Consider the following 16,316-nt stretch of genomic DNA (forward strand, 5'->3'; position numbering starts at 1 on the left):
TCTGGATTTACACAAGAATATGGAAGGATCGTGTGGTTCCCGGAAAATGGGAAGGGAAGGGATGCTGGCTGTGGTCCCTGCTCAAGCTCCTTGTGATTTGGGCTCCCAGGGTCCTGAGAAGACTAGTGACTCCCCAGGCTCCCTGTTACACGATGTGTAAGGGGATTTTGGCCAAGGCTGCAAACCCCAGGCCTAGTGTCCAGCCTCCCTGGACACCCTGTGCCATCAGACACTTCCCTGAGGGACCAGACTCCTTCACAGGGATAGAGCACCCTCCCCAGTTTGGAGGACTCTCCTTTGCCTGCGGCTCCCGCTCTGTTCCTCCCAACTACCACCTTCCTTGAAGTGAGGGGCACACACAGGGACTCAGCTGGACCTCCTAGAGCTGTGCCTGGTGGCAGGGGCTGAAGGATCCCAGAGGGAACTAAAGATAAATTGCACCTCGGTGACTGGCCCTGCCACAGGGGCCCATCAGAAGGACCACATGCCTGCCTCGTGTCTAACCCTTCTGGGCTATTTCTTTCTTTCTTTCTTAATTAATTAATTTTTGGCTGTGCAGGGTCTTCTTTGCTACATGAGGGCTCTCTAGCTGCAGAGAGCAGGAGCTACTCTTGGTTGCGGTGTGCAGGTTTCTCACTGCAGTGAGTTCTCTGGTTGCAGAGTACAGGCTCCAGGGCACTCGGGCCTCAGTGGCTGAAGCACGTGGGCTCAGAAGCTGTGGCTCCTGGGCTCCGTGGTTGCGGCACAAGAGTTTAGATGCTCCTCAGTATGTGGGATCTTCCCGGATCAGGGATCAAACCCATGTCTCCCACATTGGCAGGCAGATTCTCAACCACTGGGCCACCAGGGAAGCCCCAGTTTGTTTCTAAATAAGTCAAACCCCAAAGAGCTTCTTCTGCCTTCTTGTTTCTCTGAAACTGACTTGCCAGAGAAGTAACCTGGGAATCTGAACCCGTCCTCAGGGATGCATATTTCACTGAGTGGCTGGTGGTGTGACAGAGCTTCTCCAGACACTGTCAGATCCTGGCTTGGGGTTCGCCTTCACTTTGGAGGCACAAAAATCCATTCTTTTTCCTTTTCCTAGGACCCTGTCCCGGGCTCCTTCAAAGTCCCAACAGCGGGAGGTTTCCTCGCAACAGTGGGAGGTTTCCTCGCTCGAGGAGGGGAGTGTTGGTTGTACCAGAAAACTAGTGGAATAGTTTCTGGCATGAAACCAGACCCTCTTGTGCCAAGAGGTTCCAGGAAAACCAGCACATCCCAGGACTGGGAGGAAGCAAGGCAGTGACTGGGGAGTTTTTCCTAATGAATCCAATAAATCCCTTGGAAAAATAATCCACCAAAGGTCAGATATAGATAGAAAACAACTTGCAGGCTTTAGGAGGCATTTTTTTTTTTCCTCTAAAGAGAGAGAAAAAATCCCATGCATTGGCTCAAAGTAAATAACTAGGAATATGAAACTCATCTATTTATGTAAGAAATATATAAACTTTGGTTCTGGAATCAGAGAAAGGATAAGAGGTGAGAGGGAGAACTTGGAGGAAGATTAGAGAAAGAAACTAAGTAATATTTTCAGAGGCAGAGGCATGAAGCGCAAGAGAACAGGGCATGGGGAAAGAACATCAGATGGAGAAAGCGCAGAAGATTATGTTACAAAGAAGAGAGTAGACCTACCAGAGGGGAAGGGGTGTGGGGCAGGGTGAAGTGGGTAAAGGAAGTCAGCTGCATGGTGATGGATGGAAACTGAATTTTTGGTGGTGAGCACGCTGTAATGTATACAGAAGTCAAAATATAATGTTTGTACACATGAAACATGTTATACACCAACGTTTACCTTAATTTAAAACAATCTTATTTGGGGGACTGTTCTGGTGGTCCAGTGGTTAAGACTTCAACCTCCCAATGTAGAGAGTGTGGGCTCCATCCCTGGTCTGGGAGCCAAGATCCCACATGCCTAGTGGCCAGGAAAAAAAAAAAGTCCCCCCCCCACCCCGGCAAATCACACAAAAAACAGAAGTATTGTAGCAAATTCGATAAAAATGGTCCCGTCAAGCGGCTGTATACCACAGGGAGCTCAGCTCGGGGCTCTGTGATGACCTAGAGGGATGGGATGTGCGGGAGAGGGAGGCTCGGAGGGATGAGGTGTGTGTACACTCAGAGCTGAGTCAGGTTGTTGTTTAGCAGAAATTAGCACAACGCTGTAAAGCAACCGTACTCGAATTAAAAAAAAAAAAATTGTCCACATCAAAAAAATATTTAGGGAAAAAAGTCATCTGAAGGTAAATCCTTGTGGTCATGCTTTTCTTTTTACGTGAGCATTTGAAACACATGGAAAGTCAGAGCTACAAGGACACGAGGTCATCTTGTCCAATTCCTTCTGGGTTGCGTTGGTGTCCCCCTCTTCCACCAAAATTCGTGTCTACCTGGACCCTCAGATTGTGAGCTCCTTTAGAAACAGGATCTGTGCAGATGTCATTAGTTAAGATGAGGTTACAGTGGGCTAGGGTGGGCCCTAAACCCAAAGACTGGTGTGTTCAGGAGACGGTCACATGAAGACACAGACACTCAGGCATATGGAAGGAGGCCACGAGATAACAGAGGGGGGGTTAGGGTGGAACAGCAGCCACAGGCCCTCATGGATCGCCAGCAACCACCAGAAGCTAAAGGAAGCCAGGAAGCAGGCTTCCCTGGAGACTCTGGGGGGCTCCTGGAGCGGCTGACACTTTGATTTTGGACTTCTCACCTCCAGAATCTTGGGAGGGCAAATCTCTGTTGTTTTGAGTTGCGGTTTGTGGGGATCTGCTATGACAGCCCTAAGAAACTAATACACCATTTTCTTCTTCAAAAAACTTTTTAAAATTTGTTTATTTATTTTTGACTGCCCTGGGTCTTTGCCGCTGCACGAAGGCTCTCTCCAGTTGCGGTGACTCGGGGTTACTCTCTAGCTGCAGCAAGCAGGCTTCTCATTGCAGGCACTTCTCCTGACGCAGAGCACAGGTTCCAGGGCACAGGGGCCCAGCAGCTGTAGTGCATGGGCTTAGTCGCTCCGAGGCATTTGGGATCTTCCTGGACCAGGGACTGAACTCACGTTTCCTGCACTGGCAGGCGGATTCTTTACCACTGAGCCACCAGGAAAGTCCAATACACCGTATTCGTTCGTTCTTCTCCTTTTGGCTGCACTGGGTCTTAGTGGCGCTCCCACCCAGAAGGTAGAGCTGCTGGACAGGGAGTGGCAGAGACTCAGACATGGCAGGAAATTTCTGTGGGACCAGGTTCCGAGGGCTCTTCTCTTTTCTCTTCTCCCGCCCTTTCTTCTCCTCTCTTCTTTCCGCTTAGGTCTTAGCAGCGTGGGATCTCTGATCTTTGTTGCAGTATGCAGGATATTTAACTGGAGCATGTGAACACTCAGGTGCAGCACGTGAGATCTAGTTCCCTGATCAGGGATCAAACCTGGGCCCCTGGCCTTAGGAGCATGCAGTCTTAGCTGCTGGACCACTAGGGAAGTCCCTAATACGCCTTCTTTTGCAGGAGAAGAATTGTAGGATGTGTGACATCGCCAAGGCTGTGGAGTCAACTGGTAGCCAATCTCCCACTCCAACTTGCCTTTTACTTTTCTTGAAGAATTTTATTTATTTCCAGCATCTTTCAGCCTCTCTGAATGTGGGAATAATTTCTCTCTTCATTGTTAAAGTTCACATTGAAATATTCGTTTCCTGTTGAATTAGGACATGTATGAAGGGATAATTCAGGCTTTAGACACACCTTGGACTCAGAAGCTTTTCAGATTATTTACTGCCTATTCCTTTGGTATTCCAGTGCAGTCTAATAGGTTACTACTTTTGAGAGATGAGGTGTCTCTTTTGAACACTGAAATCACTATTTATTTGTTTATTCTGAGCTGTGTTTTCAAGGCAAGCCAAGACCCTCTTAAGACATTGGACTTAAAATTGTCCATGAAGCAGACCCTTTGATAAGAAATGGATTGACCTCTTTCTGGGTTTTCTTTTCAAAATATTTTTTGATGTGAAGTGAAAGTCACTCAGTCGTGTCTGACTCTTTGAGAACCCATGGACTATACAGTCCATGGAATTCTCCAGGCCAGAATACTGGAGTGGGTAGCCTTTTCATTCTCCAGGGGATCTTCCCAACCCTGGAATCGAACTGAGGTCTCCTGCACGGCAGGCAGATTCTTTACCAACTGAGCTATGGGGGAAGCCCTGATTTTTGATGTGAACCATTTTTAAATATTCTTCATTGAATTTGTTAAACATTGCCTCTGTTTCATGTTTTGGTTTTTTGGCCCTGAGGCACATGGGATCTTAACTCCCACAACAGGGAAGGAACCTGGAGCCCCTGCGTTGGATGTCAAAGCCTTAATCACTGGACAGCCAGAGAAGTCCCACTTTCTGGGTTTTCAACTGAGATTAAATCATATGGAGAATGCATGAGTTTTTAGATTGTTTCATAGTTAACCCTTTTTTGGTTTATGTCTCTGAGAAACTGATAAAAGCTGTGTACTCTCTGTGCCAGAGTACTATATACTCTTACAACTCTTTTCACCCACTCCTGGGGGCTCACAGACAACATGCCCTACCCTCATTGCCCTGTGGACACCAGCTATGGAAACTGTCCTGTTGGGCAGCCACCTCCTTCCAGTTCACCTTCTCAACTTGAGGCTCATGGTGGTAAGTGAGCAAGGGTCAAATCTGACCTATGGCAGAGGTTTTCTCTCCAACATGCTAACAACACCTGTGTGTGTGTGTGTGTGTGTGTGTGTGCGCGCGTGCGCTACTTGCTCAGTTGTGTCTGACTCTATGCAACCCCATGGACTGTAGCCCACCAGGCTCCTCTGTCCATGGAATTCACCAGGCAAGAATATTGGAGTGAGTTTTCATTCCCTTCTCCGGGGGATCTTCCCGACCCAGGGATCAAACCGACGTCTTCTCCGTTGCAGGCAGGTTCTTTACCGTCTGAGCCCCTGATGACAACTCTGAAAAACAACTGTGCTCAGAAACTGAGTTCTAGCTGAGCAACTTTTGGGGACCTTCTCCTTAAGGCTCTCAAAGACTGGGTCAGGCCGATGGGATGCCTGGCAGAAATTCTCGGGGGACATGGTGTGTTTTTGAAGAGGACTGATTGGGTCACAGAGCTGACAGGCTGTTTCCCTGGTATTCCTTGGGAACACCATCCTCTCCCTTGTCTTGAGGCCTCAGCACGTGTCCCCCCATTTTCGGTCCTGCTCCTTGCTCTTCACTCCACCTTTTCCACCTGCTACCCTCTGCCTACCCTCAGTTAGACACTTCATCCTGGACACTTTCTCTGATTCCCCCAAAATCTTTGTTAGGAGCTCCCCGCCCCGTGTCCCCGTTTTCTTTGAATTTCTCCATCATCACCTTTGTCTCACTGTTGTAACTGGCTCTCTATTCACTTCTCTTGCTACTAGATTGTACAGAAGATCAGGTGCCATGTGATTCTTATAATCTTCCTATTCCCATCAGTGTCAGGAAAATCGATGGATGGATACAAGCTTGCTGAGTGAATACACGACTAACTGCAGGGCCGCTCAACCCTGGGACTTTTGGCATCTGGACTTGACCTTCCTCTATCAGCGGGGTTGTCCTGTGCATTTTGTCCCCTGCATTCCAGGATATTTAGTGGAATCCTGGGCTTCTACCCGCCAACACGCCAGTCACACCCCCACCCAACTGTGACAACTAAAAATGTGTCCAGAGACTGCCCAGTGACCCCGGGAGATAAAATCACCCTGGTAGAAAACCACTGCGTGCTTGAATGAATGTCTGCTGACCCTGGGGTCACTTCGCCCATCTTGGGTCTACGTTGGGGTGCGAGAGTTTGGTCAGTCAGTTCCTGCTGGTGGAGCGCTCAGTATGTGCTTATGAATTGGGTTTATCTGACCTCCTGTGGGTTATCAGAAGAGGGAAAAAATTCTCCTGTCTTTTCTAAGTGGTTCTTCTCTAATGATCTATGACAACATGAGGACACAAGAGGGAGCTCTAATTAATGACTTCGCGAGCCGAGAAAAATGTCTTTTCTTTCCTGGAAATGGTGACTGGGCCCTCCCTTTAAGTGACGAGCTCAGGCTTAGATGCTTGGTATCAGGTTAGGACAGTGGAACCGGGAAGCTGGGTTTAGAGAGATTTTAGCCAGTAAATATCCTGAAAGAAAGATCCCTGAGTGTGTGTGTGTTCTCCTCCTCAGACATGTAGACTGAAGGGAAAAATAAAGACCCAGTTATGCTCCATAAATAAATCATAAGCAGTATGAACAGGGTTTCCCCAGTTTCCGTAGCAATGGCCGTGCTCTGGTGGCAACAAGGGATCGAGGGGTTGACAAGGGGGCTTGGAGCGCTTCCCAAATCACTGACACATTGACTATCAGGCTTGAAGGCTGTTAGAGACCATCTAATCCAGTGGTCCCCAATCTGCTTGGCACCAGGGACCAATTTCATGGAAGACAATTCTTCCACAGACCGGGGTTGGGGGTTGGTTTCCGGATGATCCAAACGCATTACATTCATTGTGCAATTTCTTTCTGATCCAACGCCACTGCTGATCGGACAGGAGGTAACGGTCCACGGCCCAGAGGTTGGGGACCCCTGGCCTAATCCTCAGTCCCTGCCCTCAGCCCATGGCCCTGAACACTGGGAAACTGCATAGCATCTTTGTGATACAACATTGTGTGTGTATGTATGTGTCCATAGCTTCCATCACATTTTGAAAAGAACCTAAACCCTCCAAATGTTAGTCTAACCATCTTATCTTAGAGATGAAGAATCTAAGAGGCTCCTTCAAGTTTCTGCAGCTGCAGGCTGACAGAGTCAGGACACGTTCTCAGACCTCCTCCACCCTCAGGCCCAGAGGAGGGGGTGTGGGGTGTGGTAGGGAAGTGGGGGTGGGCGCAGTGGTGGTGCAGCTGTGATGGGGCCCTGGCCTGTGGGTGGGGAGGTCTGGTCTGAGGCCACAGGGGAGGGTGGGTCTGGAGGTTTTGAGGGGTGGGAGGGTGCTTTGCCAGTAGGGTTACCAGATAATATGTCAGATGCCTAGTTAAATTTGAATTTCAGATAAATGAATATTTTTATAGTGTCAGTATGTTCCAAACGTTACATGGGACATGTAGCGGTTGGTGGTTTAGTCACTAAGTCGTGTCCAACTCTTGCAACCCCATGGACTGTAGCCTTCCAGATTCCTCTGTCTATGGGATTCTGTAGGCAAGAATACTGGAGTGAGTTGCCATTTCCTTCTCCAGGGGATCTTCCCGACCCTGGAATCGAACGCTGGTCTCCTGCACTGCAGGCATATTCTTTACCAACTGAGCTACAAGGGAAGGCCTTCATGGGACATACTTATACTCAAAACTTATCTGTTGTTTATCTGGAATTCAAATGCAACCGGGCATCATGGTTTTGGATGGCGGCGGGGTGTGGGGGTAGGGATGGGGATGGGAGCTGTTACTGTTTTTGCTCAATCTGATAACAGCCTAGCAAGCAAGCTTCAGCTGCGAAGCCAACACTGAAGTAGCCCCTGATGGATATTAATGACTCAACGTGCCCAACTCAGACTACCTCTGGCTTCGGTGAAGGCCACGGAGGCCCTGGCCTGCTGACAGAACCTGCGTGGTTCTCTCTGTGGCCTCCTAGGCTTTGATGGAGGAGTCCTCGGGCATGACAGATATTCTGTATGTGTACAGCCTCTCAGAAGATGACATCTCACGGGTCTGTGAAGAGTGAAGATCAGATTTATTTAATACAACACCCCACAGGGCCCCTGCGCTGCGTAGCTGAGGAGGGCGAGGAAGGTGGCTTCGGTGGGACATGCTCACTAGGGCAATCCCGCCACGGAAGGGCCACAGTCCCTCATCCACACTCAGGACACCATCAGAAACACCTGAGGACCTCGGGAGACCATTCCTTTTAGCAAGGAATAAATAACAAAATTAGTAAGAAAAATATGCATTTCATTTTTCTATTAAAAAATTTTTTTTTTGCTGGAGGCAGCCATCTTCCTGTCCTTTGGCCTTCAGCGTGGTAGAGGAAAAGAAAGAAAGGGGATAGAAAACCAGCCTAAGAACATCTGTGCTTTGTCTGACTTCATTTTCTATTTGGTGCATTGCCCAGAAATGAAGTTGGCATCAAGTTGGCATCTCAAAAGAGTCTCTCCCAAGCAGCTTTGTTCTCCCAGTTGTGTCAGAAGAGGCCGTGGAGAGGGCAGGGTGCAGCTGTCCAGTCCATGCTGTGCACTTCCAAGGAACAAGGACTGCCTAGAACCACAGACACTCAAAGGACCAAAGGCAAAGAGAAAAACTAGCCCCTAAGCTAGGCCACTCTCTAGGGGGAGCTGACTACAAAACAGAAACCGGCATCTGTGCACGAGGGTACTTGGACAAGTTCTTGATTTCCGCACAAGACAAAATATTCAAGTTTCAAAATATCCCAATGGCCAGTTTACCCTGAATCTCTGGCTGCCACTCTCCACTCCTGAGGATGCTTCAACTTGCTGGGAGGTGGGCCGTGCGGGAAACTAACCAGCCGGTCTGTTAGCTCTTTATACCCAACAGAAAAGTAGTTAAGATGGATTTATAACTGGTGGCTTGGCCTGACGAATTGCTACGTTCGGTGGGAGCAGGGCAGGTCCATAAATAAGTGCACGAAACTCTTGCGATACAGGAATCATCTGTTCTTCTCGGAATGTGGGCATCCTCCCAGGGAGGCGCGTGTGCTCACAGAGTCCTAAGATCCGTCAGGGGAGCCTTCCGTTCTCTGCAGTGACAAGAGACAGGACACGCTATGGTCACAGCCTTCAAGACTGAAGACTGGCCTGGTGGAAAGATACACAAAACTGTACCCCAGCGCTTCTCCAAGACTGCAGAGCCTAACCGTCATCCGTGGGCACCCCGCACCCTGTGGGGGCAGCTCCTGCCCAGATTCATTCTTCTTTCTCTGCATGTCCGCTGTGTGGGGTCTGCAGCCACTGTTCCCCACATACATGCTGCACAGCAGACTCGCAACCAATTTCATCAAGCACCCATACAGGAAGACTAAGAAACACCTGGTGTCTTACTCCAACTCTGCCTCTAAGTTAACCTTCTCTGGGTCTGTTTTGGTTTCTTGTTGTTGTTTGCCTGTTTGTTTGTTTTTGGTCATGCCTCTTGGCTTGCAGGATCTTAGTTCCCTGACCAGGGATTGAACCTGTGTCCCCCTGCAGTGAAAGCCCTGAGTCTTAACCACTGGACTGCCAGAGAAGCCCAGAGGTCTGTTTTTAAATTTTAAAAAATGAAAGACCAAACTCAAATGATTAAACTTTTAAAAGAGTTTTAAATTATGATTCTGCCTTTAAAAAGAATGAAATTCTGATTCATTTCAACATGGATAGACCCTGAAAACAATATGCTAAGTGAAATAAGATAGACATGATTCCACTTAAATGGGGGTACCCAGAAGAGCCAAATTCCTAGAGACATGAAGTAGGATGGTGGCTGCCATCCTACTTATGGGAGGCAGGAGGAACAGGAAATTAGGGCTCAACAGGTGCAGACTTTGGGTTTGGGATGATGAAAAGTTCTGTGGATTTGGCAATGGTCACACAACAATGAAGCTGTACTTAATGTCACTGAATTAACTGTAAGATGGTAAACTTCATGTTGTGTGTATTTTGCCACAATAAAAGTGAAAAAAATTTTTTTTAAAATTCCATATGCCACCTTACAGTGTTCTCTAACTGTTCCACATGGTACTTGTGTTACCTACACACTGCTTCATGAGTGGACCTCCGTCTGACCCAGGCACTGTTTTCCCTGCTGAGAACGTAAGAAACTGCCCCCAAGAATTGTATATCCTATCAATTACTGACAAACAACACTACCATGAAGTAGAAAGTGGAAGAGGTCCTAACGACCTGCAGAAGGAGTTGAAAGGCTATGAGAGGGGTGGATTTTGATGAAAGGATGGAGCAAAGGGGCAAGAGGGGAGCATGCTGGGAAATTCCCGAGTAGAGGGGCCCTGGGCAACAGTGAGCCTGGAAGAGCAGGCAGCACCTGAGGGCGTGACACTGGGCCCTCTGTGAGCACAGGGTACCCTGCAGGAGGTGGAATCCAGGGAGGCAGGAGAAGTTGTGGGGATTGGCCTGGGGCTTGGGAACACCAGGATGGGGTTCTGTCTGTCTCCCTGAGGGCTGGCTGAGATGGAGTCCCTGGTTTGTTCTGGTCCTGCCAGGTCTGAGGAACCTCTCGGAAGGATGCAGGTCCGTGGGGCTCCAGCTGGAAGGCCAAGGCTCTGTCTCCTCCTTTGCCAAGAGAGGCCCACGCAAGCAGGCCAAGAGAGCTGTGTTGGCCCCCGGGGGCTGGAGGGCCGCCAGCCCTGGCAGCTACCCTTCCTCCATTTCCTCCACTTGGCCCGGAGGAGTGACCCTGGTGTCCAGCCTTTCTGCAGGCCCTGGACCAAGTCCTCCACCAGACACCTCCGCTGCCCTCTCCAGGGGAAGTGAGCTCAGGGAGCTGCTGCAGGAACAGCTCCAGAGATGGGAAGGGCAGGGCCACAGTTGTCCAGACCTTGGGGGTTTTGAACTAAAGGCTGACACACTCCCATCCAAGGCTGTGCTTGCCTGCTTTTAAATCAGAGCCCAGCTGTCAGGCACCTGAGAACAGCCAAGAAATCAGCCCACTTTTGGCCAGAACATGGTGTGGACAGTCTCAAGGGTCATTTTGCTTCTAACACTCCTGGGATTTCTACTTCCTGCTTCTCGAATGTGCCCCTTCTGTGCACTTCCAATGAACCAGATCTGTGCTGGGTGCCTGCTTAATCCTTGCAACAACCAAGTGAGAGGGTTCTATTTCCTCCAGTTGAGGCAACTAAGGTCCCAAGAGGTTAGGATATCTGCCCAAAGTGACATGTCTAATAAGGAGCTATCAGGGAAGGGTCAAGTTTTAATGTGGGGCTCTGCTTCCTAAGCCAAAGGGTGGCTTGAGTTGAATCCTGGGTCTTGGGTAAGCAACTGCTACATTCTCCTCATGTGACAGGGGCCTTTTAGGGCCAAGCAAAGTAAATTCCCCATCCATACCCTATGCTGCCAGAGTGTCTGATGAAAAGAACTTTAAAATAGATATCTAGGTTTTCTATGATAGTTTTCAATCTGCAAGTACTTTGCATAAGTAGTTCTCATTTAAGAGTGTTTCTCATTCTTAAGAAGCCTCTTGCTATTTTTTGTTGTTTCAGTCACTAAGCCATGTCTGATTCTTTTTCGACTCCATGGACTGTATAGCCTGCTAGGCTCTTCCGTCCATAGGAGTTCCCCAGCAAGACTACTGGAGTGGGTTGCCATTTCCTTTTCCAGGGGATCTACCCAGCCCAGGGATCGAACCCCTGTCTCCTGCCCTGGCAGGCAGATTCTTTACCACTGAGCCACGGGGGAAACCCTAAGAAACTGTAAGAAACCCTAAGAAACCGTAATAGACAGATATTACTGTTTTTGCTATTCCCATCACCGTCTCCATTTGATAGATGGGCAAGCTTAGGCTTGACTAGGGAGCTGGAACCCAGACCCCAGTCTTTTGATCCCAAATCCTGGGCCATTCCCATTGTATTCCAGCTGTCTGCTGGCTCCCAGGAAGGAAGGAGGTGAGTTGTAACTAGGAATTGCCTTTTTTTTTTTTTTTTCAGTAAGATGGCAAGTTATTTCCAAAATCCTGAGAGCCACGCAGGTTCAGATTCATCCCTTTCAGTACAGGCTGTTCTCTTTCACGTTATCTGTCTGCCTGGGCCACAAACACGATTTATAAACAAGGCAAAAACGGCAGAGGAAAAATGAAGTCAGAATGTGCCATTGAAGCAAGTCAAACAATACTAAATTAGTATTTGGCTAAGTGGCTATCTCATTGTTAAGATATTTCCTCCAATATGTTTTCAGAAGCAATGGCTATTAAACAACTGGGAATGATCGCCAGGTTTGATTTCAGGAAGGAAATCCCCTCCCATTTCCTTCTGGGCATTTCAATTAATTTTCTCCTGACCCTTGCCAGCTGATTATTAGGGAAACTATACCTGTGTCGTTTATAAACAAGATGCTTTCGCGTCAAGATTCCAAATGCTTTTCCCAACGGCTGGGAATCCCTGTGCTCCCGCCAGAAGACTTAATTATTTTGGGGGGCAGGACCAGCCATGGGTGAGCTCTCAGGAGCAGACTCTTGGGCCTGCAGGCCAGCTTCTGGGCAAAGGGAAAGTTCTGTCTGTCCTAAAGCTCAGAGCCTCTGTCCAGAGAGATCATTTGGATTGAAGACAAAGTAAATAAGTCGGTCTCAAGGTCCAGCAGACCTGCCTTGGCTGGACACACCATGATTGGTGCATCAGGAGAACATCTCTTTATTTGGGTCCCACAAAGTCCATGGAGCAAAATTCTCACTCTCCATGCTCTCAGAGCTGTGATGGCTGGGACAGTGACATCACTCTTGGAGGGAGTCTTGTGGTGTGGACTGGCTGGGGAGCTTGGAGACCTAGGTTTCCTAGCCCTGGCTCTGCAGTTAACAAGCTGGGTCACCCTAGACAAGCTATTCTGCTCTAAATTGTCCTCCCCCCACACCTCCAATGTCCTTCCAATGCAATCGTCTCCGATTTCAGAAATCTCAGTGGGCTTAGACTAGAAAAAGACATTCATTTCATTGCTCTTTTCCTTAAATTGATAGCCTTCCTCCATCACAAGAATGTCAACAGCTTCCTGTCTGTCAAAGGCAAAATGAGTACTCTGTTTTACAAGAATTCAGACTCGGGCAAAACAAAGGAAGTTGGGGGCCCATTGGAGGGAGCTACCAGCAATCTTGCTGAAAGTTCTTCCCAGACCTTAAAGAAGCAATTTGAGAGGCAAACACCTTATTCCTTAAGATGCTAGCTGCCCAGTTAACTTTTATGCTGCTGGGCAGCTCATAAAGAGGTGGAGAGTAAGAAGATAGGGGGAGATGAGTCTTTGCAAAACTTGAACTTGGACCTCTGTGCCATTTTTTTTTTTTTTAACTACACAATGCAGAATCTTAGGTTTCCAACCAAGGATTGAACCCATGCCCCCAGCCCTGGGAGTGTGGAGTCCCAACCAGTGGCCCACTAGGGAAGTCCCCTTCTGCACTTCTTTTAAGCATTCCTATCTGCCAAGTGGCAGCATGCTAAATTTTCTACTAGCTGCAGAATGAAACCTCATGATGAGGTCCTGGAGTCTTTTCTAAGCAAACGCTGCCTTACCTTTTCTCCCATCACTCCTCACGGGCACCCTCGTCTGCTCCCATTCTGCTGCCAGAGCTTCCGCCATCTCCCCAGCCCTCAGACCTCAGCCCCTGAAGATCTTTCTACCTAGACGCTGCTGTAATGCCCTCATTCCTCATGGCCTATCTGCATGACCCTTTCCCTGGGGACGAGTCTGCTAACCAGGCAGCATGAAGCGCCTCCGCTTCTGTTTCTGTGGTCTCTGGAGCAGCAAATTGCTTTGCTTTCTCAGCTCAGATAATCCCCCTGATTTCCTCACTGGGTCAAAGACCTTCTGTGTCCCCCACAGCAGAGGGTCTGGTATGTGAGGGTAACTACACCCCCCGAATCTGCACTGTCCATCCCCTCCGCCCCCCGCCCCCCCCTCCCCCCCCCACACACACAGAGGACCTGGACTCAGAGGGAATATGGAAGCTGCTCATCTAGAACCGAGCATCCTAGATTTCCAACCCTGCGGGCAATTTCTGGGCTTTCATGTCCTAAGCGGGCTGCAAAGGAATGGTGGGAGAGAATTTCAAGACCACAACAAGTCTAGAAAACCTGATAGCCCGAGCACCAGGCTGGTCAGAAGAGCCCAGGGTTCTGGTGTAAAACAGACAAGGCTAGTCCAGGGCTGTCTTTGCTGGGGCTGCAGAAAGCTGAGTGAGCCTGGAAATATTTCACTGTTGAATGGACTTTTTTTTTTTTTTAAATAATGCATATGAAATGTGTACTTACAGAATATCTGTTTTCCACGAAATCTGCAAAACAAAGGATAAGGCAAAGGTGAGCAGTATGAAGAGCACGAGGAGCAGTTAGGCTCCCCACACCAACATCTCAGAGTTTGAGCAGCCAAAGGAAAGAGACAGCGGGGAGGGGCGGGGTGGCCGTGCAGGAGACCCCAGGCCTCACACCTCCTGGGTGCCCAGGTTTATGGCTCCTTTGCCCACAGGTAGCTTCCCCAGGACCCTGTGGCTCCATGTGACAAGCATATAAAGTCCCTGGCAGCCCATTTGACATTTTAAACAGTTTTTTTTTTTAACTTAATAGCACATGCTATTTTAGAGGGGAAAAAAGAAACCTGATAATTACAGAAAAGTAGAAAGCAGGTAAAAATTCTCCCTGGCTCCATGGTTGACTGAAATGTCTTCCAGTCATTTTCCAATAAGAGTAGAGTTTTTTGTGTTTTTTTTTTGGGGGGGGTGGGGTGGGAGAAGTTATAATTATCTAGTCTATGCCATTTTAGAGCCTCTCTTTTACACATGGTGTGATTTTAGAAACATAATTGTTAGCAGCTATTTAGTCATTATTCTACAAGTATGCAGTTGTTTACTAAACCAGTTCCTTACTTTTAAAAATTTAGGTTCGTTCCAAGTCTTTGCTATTTTATATGATGCCGCCAGTATCCTCTTTGGGAATAAAGCTATTTCCATGGTTCATACCAGTTTGTCTATTCCCAGGAGTGGGATCCATGGAGCAGAAAGCATAAACAAGGCCAAAGCCCTTGGCATATAGGGTTCAAGTGCTGTCTGAAGGGCAGGGCGCCACATCCCCTTGCCCTGGAAGGGAGCCTCGTCCCAACCATGTGGAGATCACACGGTCTTCTTGCTGGGCATGCCGAGACTTGTCCAGAAGATGAGAAGGAGGGTGAGAAAGGCCCAAGGGAACAGGAGACGTTGTACCGAAGGTGAGTGACCACCTGCATTACTTAAAGATGGTTTTTACTACAAGAGGCAAGAGAGGGCTGTGATTATCCCTTGAACAGGACCAGACTCCACAAACAGCAGAGTTTCTGAATGAGCGGGGGATGGCCCACCTGTTCTGGCTGATACCCCAAATAGCCCACTATGGCCCTAGCTCTGAAGACATGGAATCCTGGGGAAGGCCCAAGAGGAAATGAGAGTTTTTGGGGTGGTTGCTATTCTTGAAGGTGGTGGAGGGCCATACCCTCCTCCTCACCCCCAAATCCGCGTTCTTCCTTGAGAGGCAATCCTGGGGACCTCGGTTTCTACCCAGTCCCCTCTGCTACCCTCCAAGTTCAAGCCCCTTCTGAATCTTGGCTGTCCTGGGGCCCAACTGTCACAACAGGAGTCACAACCTTCTGTTTCTTTCTTGAATTTAAAAATATCCTGTTTCCACCAGTCCACTTCCCCTCTCAAACCCTGTCTTATCACAGCTCCATTGTGCGTCTCTTCTAGAGGGAACAGGGCCAGGAGTTCCTAAGGGGCCCCCTTCTGTCCTGGCTAGGCCAGAGGCAGGCGTCAAGGGCCAAATGGATGAATCAGCCCGACCAACAAGTCAAGCCATTGTGTAAACTTCCACACATTGAGTGAGGCCGTGGGCAGCACCCCACCCCAGACCAAACCTGACCTGGAGGACCCAAAGGACCCCATGCTTCCCGCTCCTTCAGAGCCCCAAGGCTTCTGGAATCAGACCCATGAGGGCGAGAGCCTCATTTCCTAATGCAATACAGACTCGGAATACCAACATTCGAATCTAATATATTTGATAATGTATTATAATAACACATTGATATTGTATTATTATAATATCATCCCCCCTCATGGCTCAGAGGTTAAAGTGTCTGCCTGCAATACGGGAGACCCGGGTTCGATCCCTGGGTTGGGAAGATCCCCTGGAGAAGGAAATGGCAACCTACTCCAGGATTCTTGCCTGGAGAATCCCATGGACAGAGAAGCCTGATGGGCTATAGTCCATGGTGTAGCAAAGAGCTGGACACGACTGAGTGACTTCACTTACTTACTTAATTATAATAACACTGATTATACTGATAATACTGATGGAGCACCAAGCTACACCCACTTGTTGTTGGTACTAGAATCTGGTGGGTAGTGTCCTTTTTTTTTTTTTTTTTTTAATGGAGTAAGTTTTATCTCTTTGAAGTAGCAGAGGCCACCCTGGGGGTGGGCTAGCAGTGCCCATGGGCCTAGTTTGCTCTGGGCCTCTCAAGATGGGTGTGGGGAGGGGGCACAGGCCCTCAAGTGCTCTTTCCTCCCTCCCAGAGAGGGCACGGCACAGGGCCATCCTCTGATCATGACTATGATCAGCCCCTCCCTCGTCT

At 48.7% G+C, this 16,316-nt stretch overlaps 1 protein-coding gene across 24 annotated transcripts in view; it reads right to left on the bottom strand.

Moving 5' to 3' along the window:
- The window catches only part of PECAM1 (platelet and endothelial cell adhesion molecule 1), a 129,939-nt gene that overhangs the window by 20,056 nt on the left and 93,567 nt on the right, over nt 1-16,316 (bottom strand). For 12 of the 24 annotated variants that reach the window (XM_069541790.1, XM_069541787.1, XM_069541785.1 and 9 more), the window contains 2 exons: nt 13,973-13,995; nt 7,733-8,773 (listed from right to left, as the gene is read on the bottom strand). In XM_069541790.1, coding sequence (XP_069397891.1) covers nt 8,744-8,773; nt 13,973-13,995 — 53 coding nt within the window. In that variant the 3' untranslated portion in view covers nt 7,733-8,743. Of the gene's footprint in view, nt 1-7,732; nt 8,774-13,972; nt 13,996-16,316 lie in introns of those variants that run through there. The other 12 variants (XM_069541776.1, XM_069541777.1, XM_069541774.1 and 9 more) reach the window with 2 other exon arrangements.

This window comes from Ovis canadensis, chromosome 11 (genome assembly GCF_042477335.2).
Source record: "Ovis canadensis isolate MfBH-ARS-UI-01 breed Bighorn chromosome 11, ARS-UI_OviCan_v2, whole genome shotgun sequence".
In the NCBI taxonomy this organism is placed as follows: Eukaryota; Metazoa; Chordata; class Mammalia; order Artiodactyla; family Bovidae; genus Ovis; species Ovis canadensis.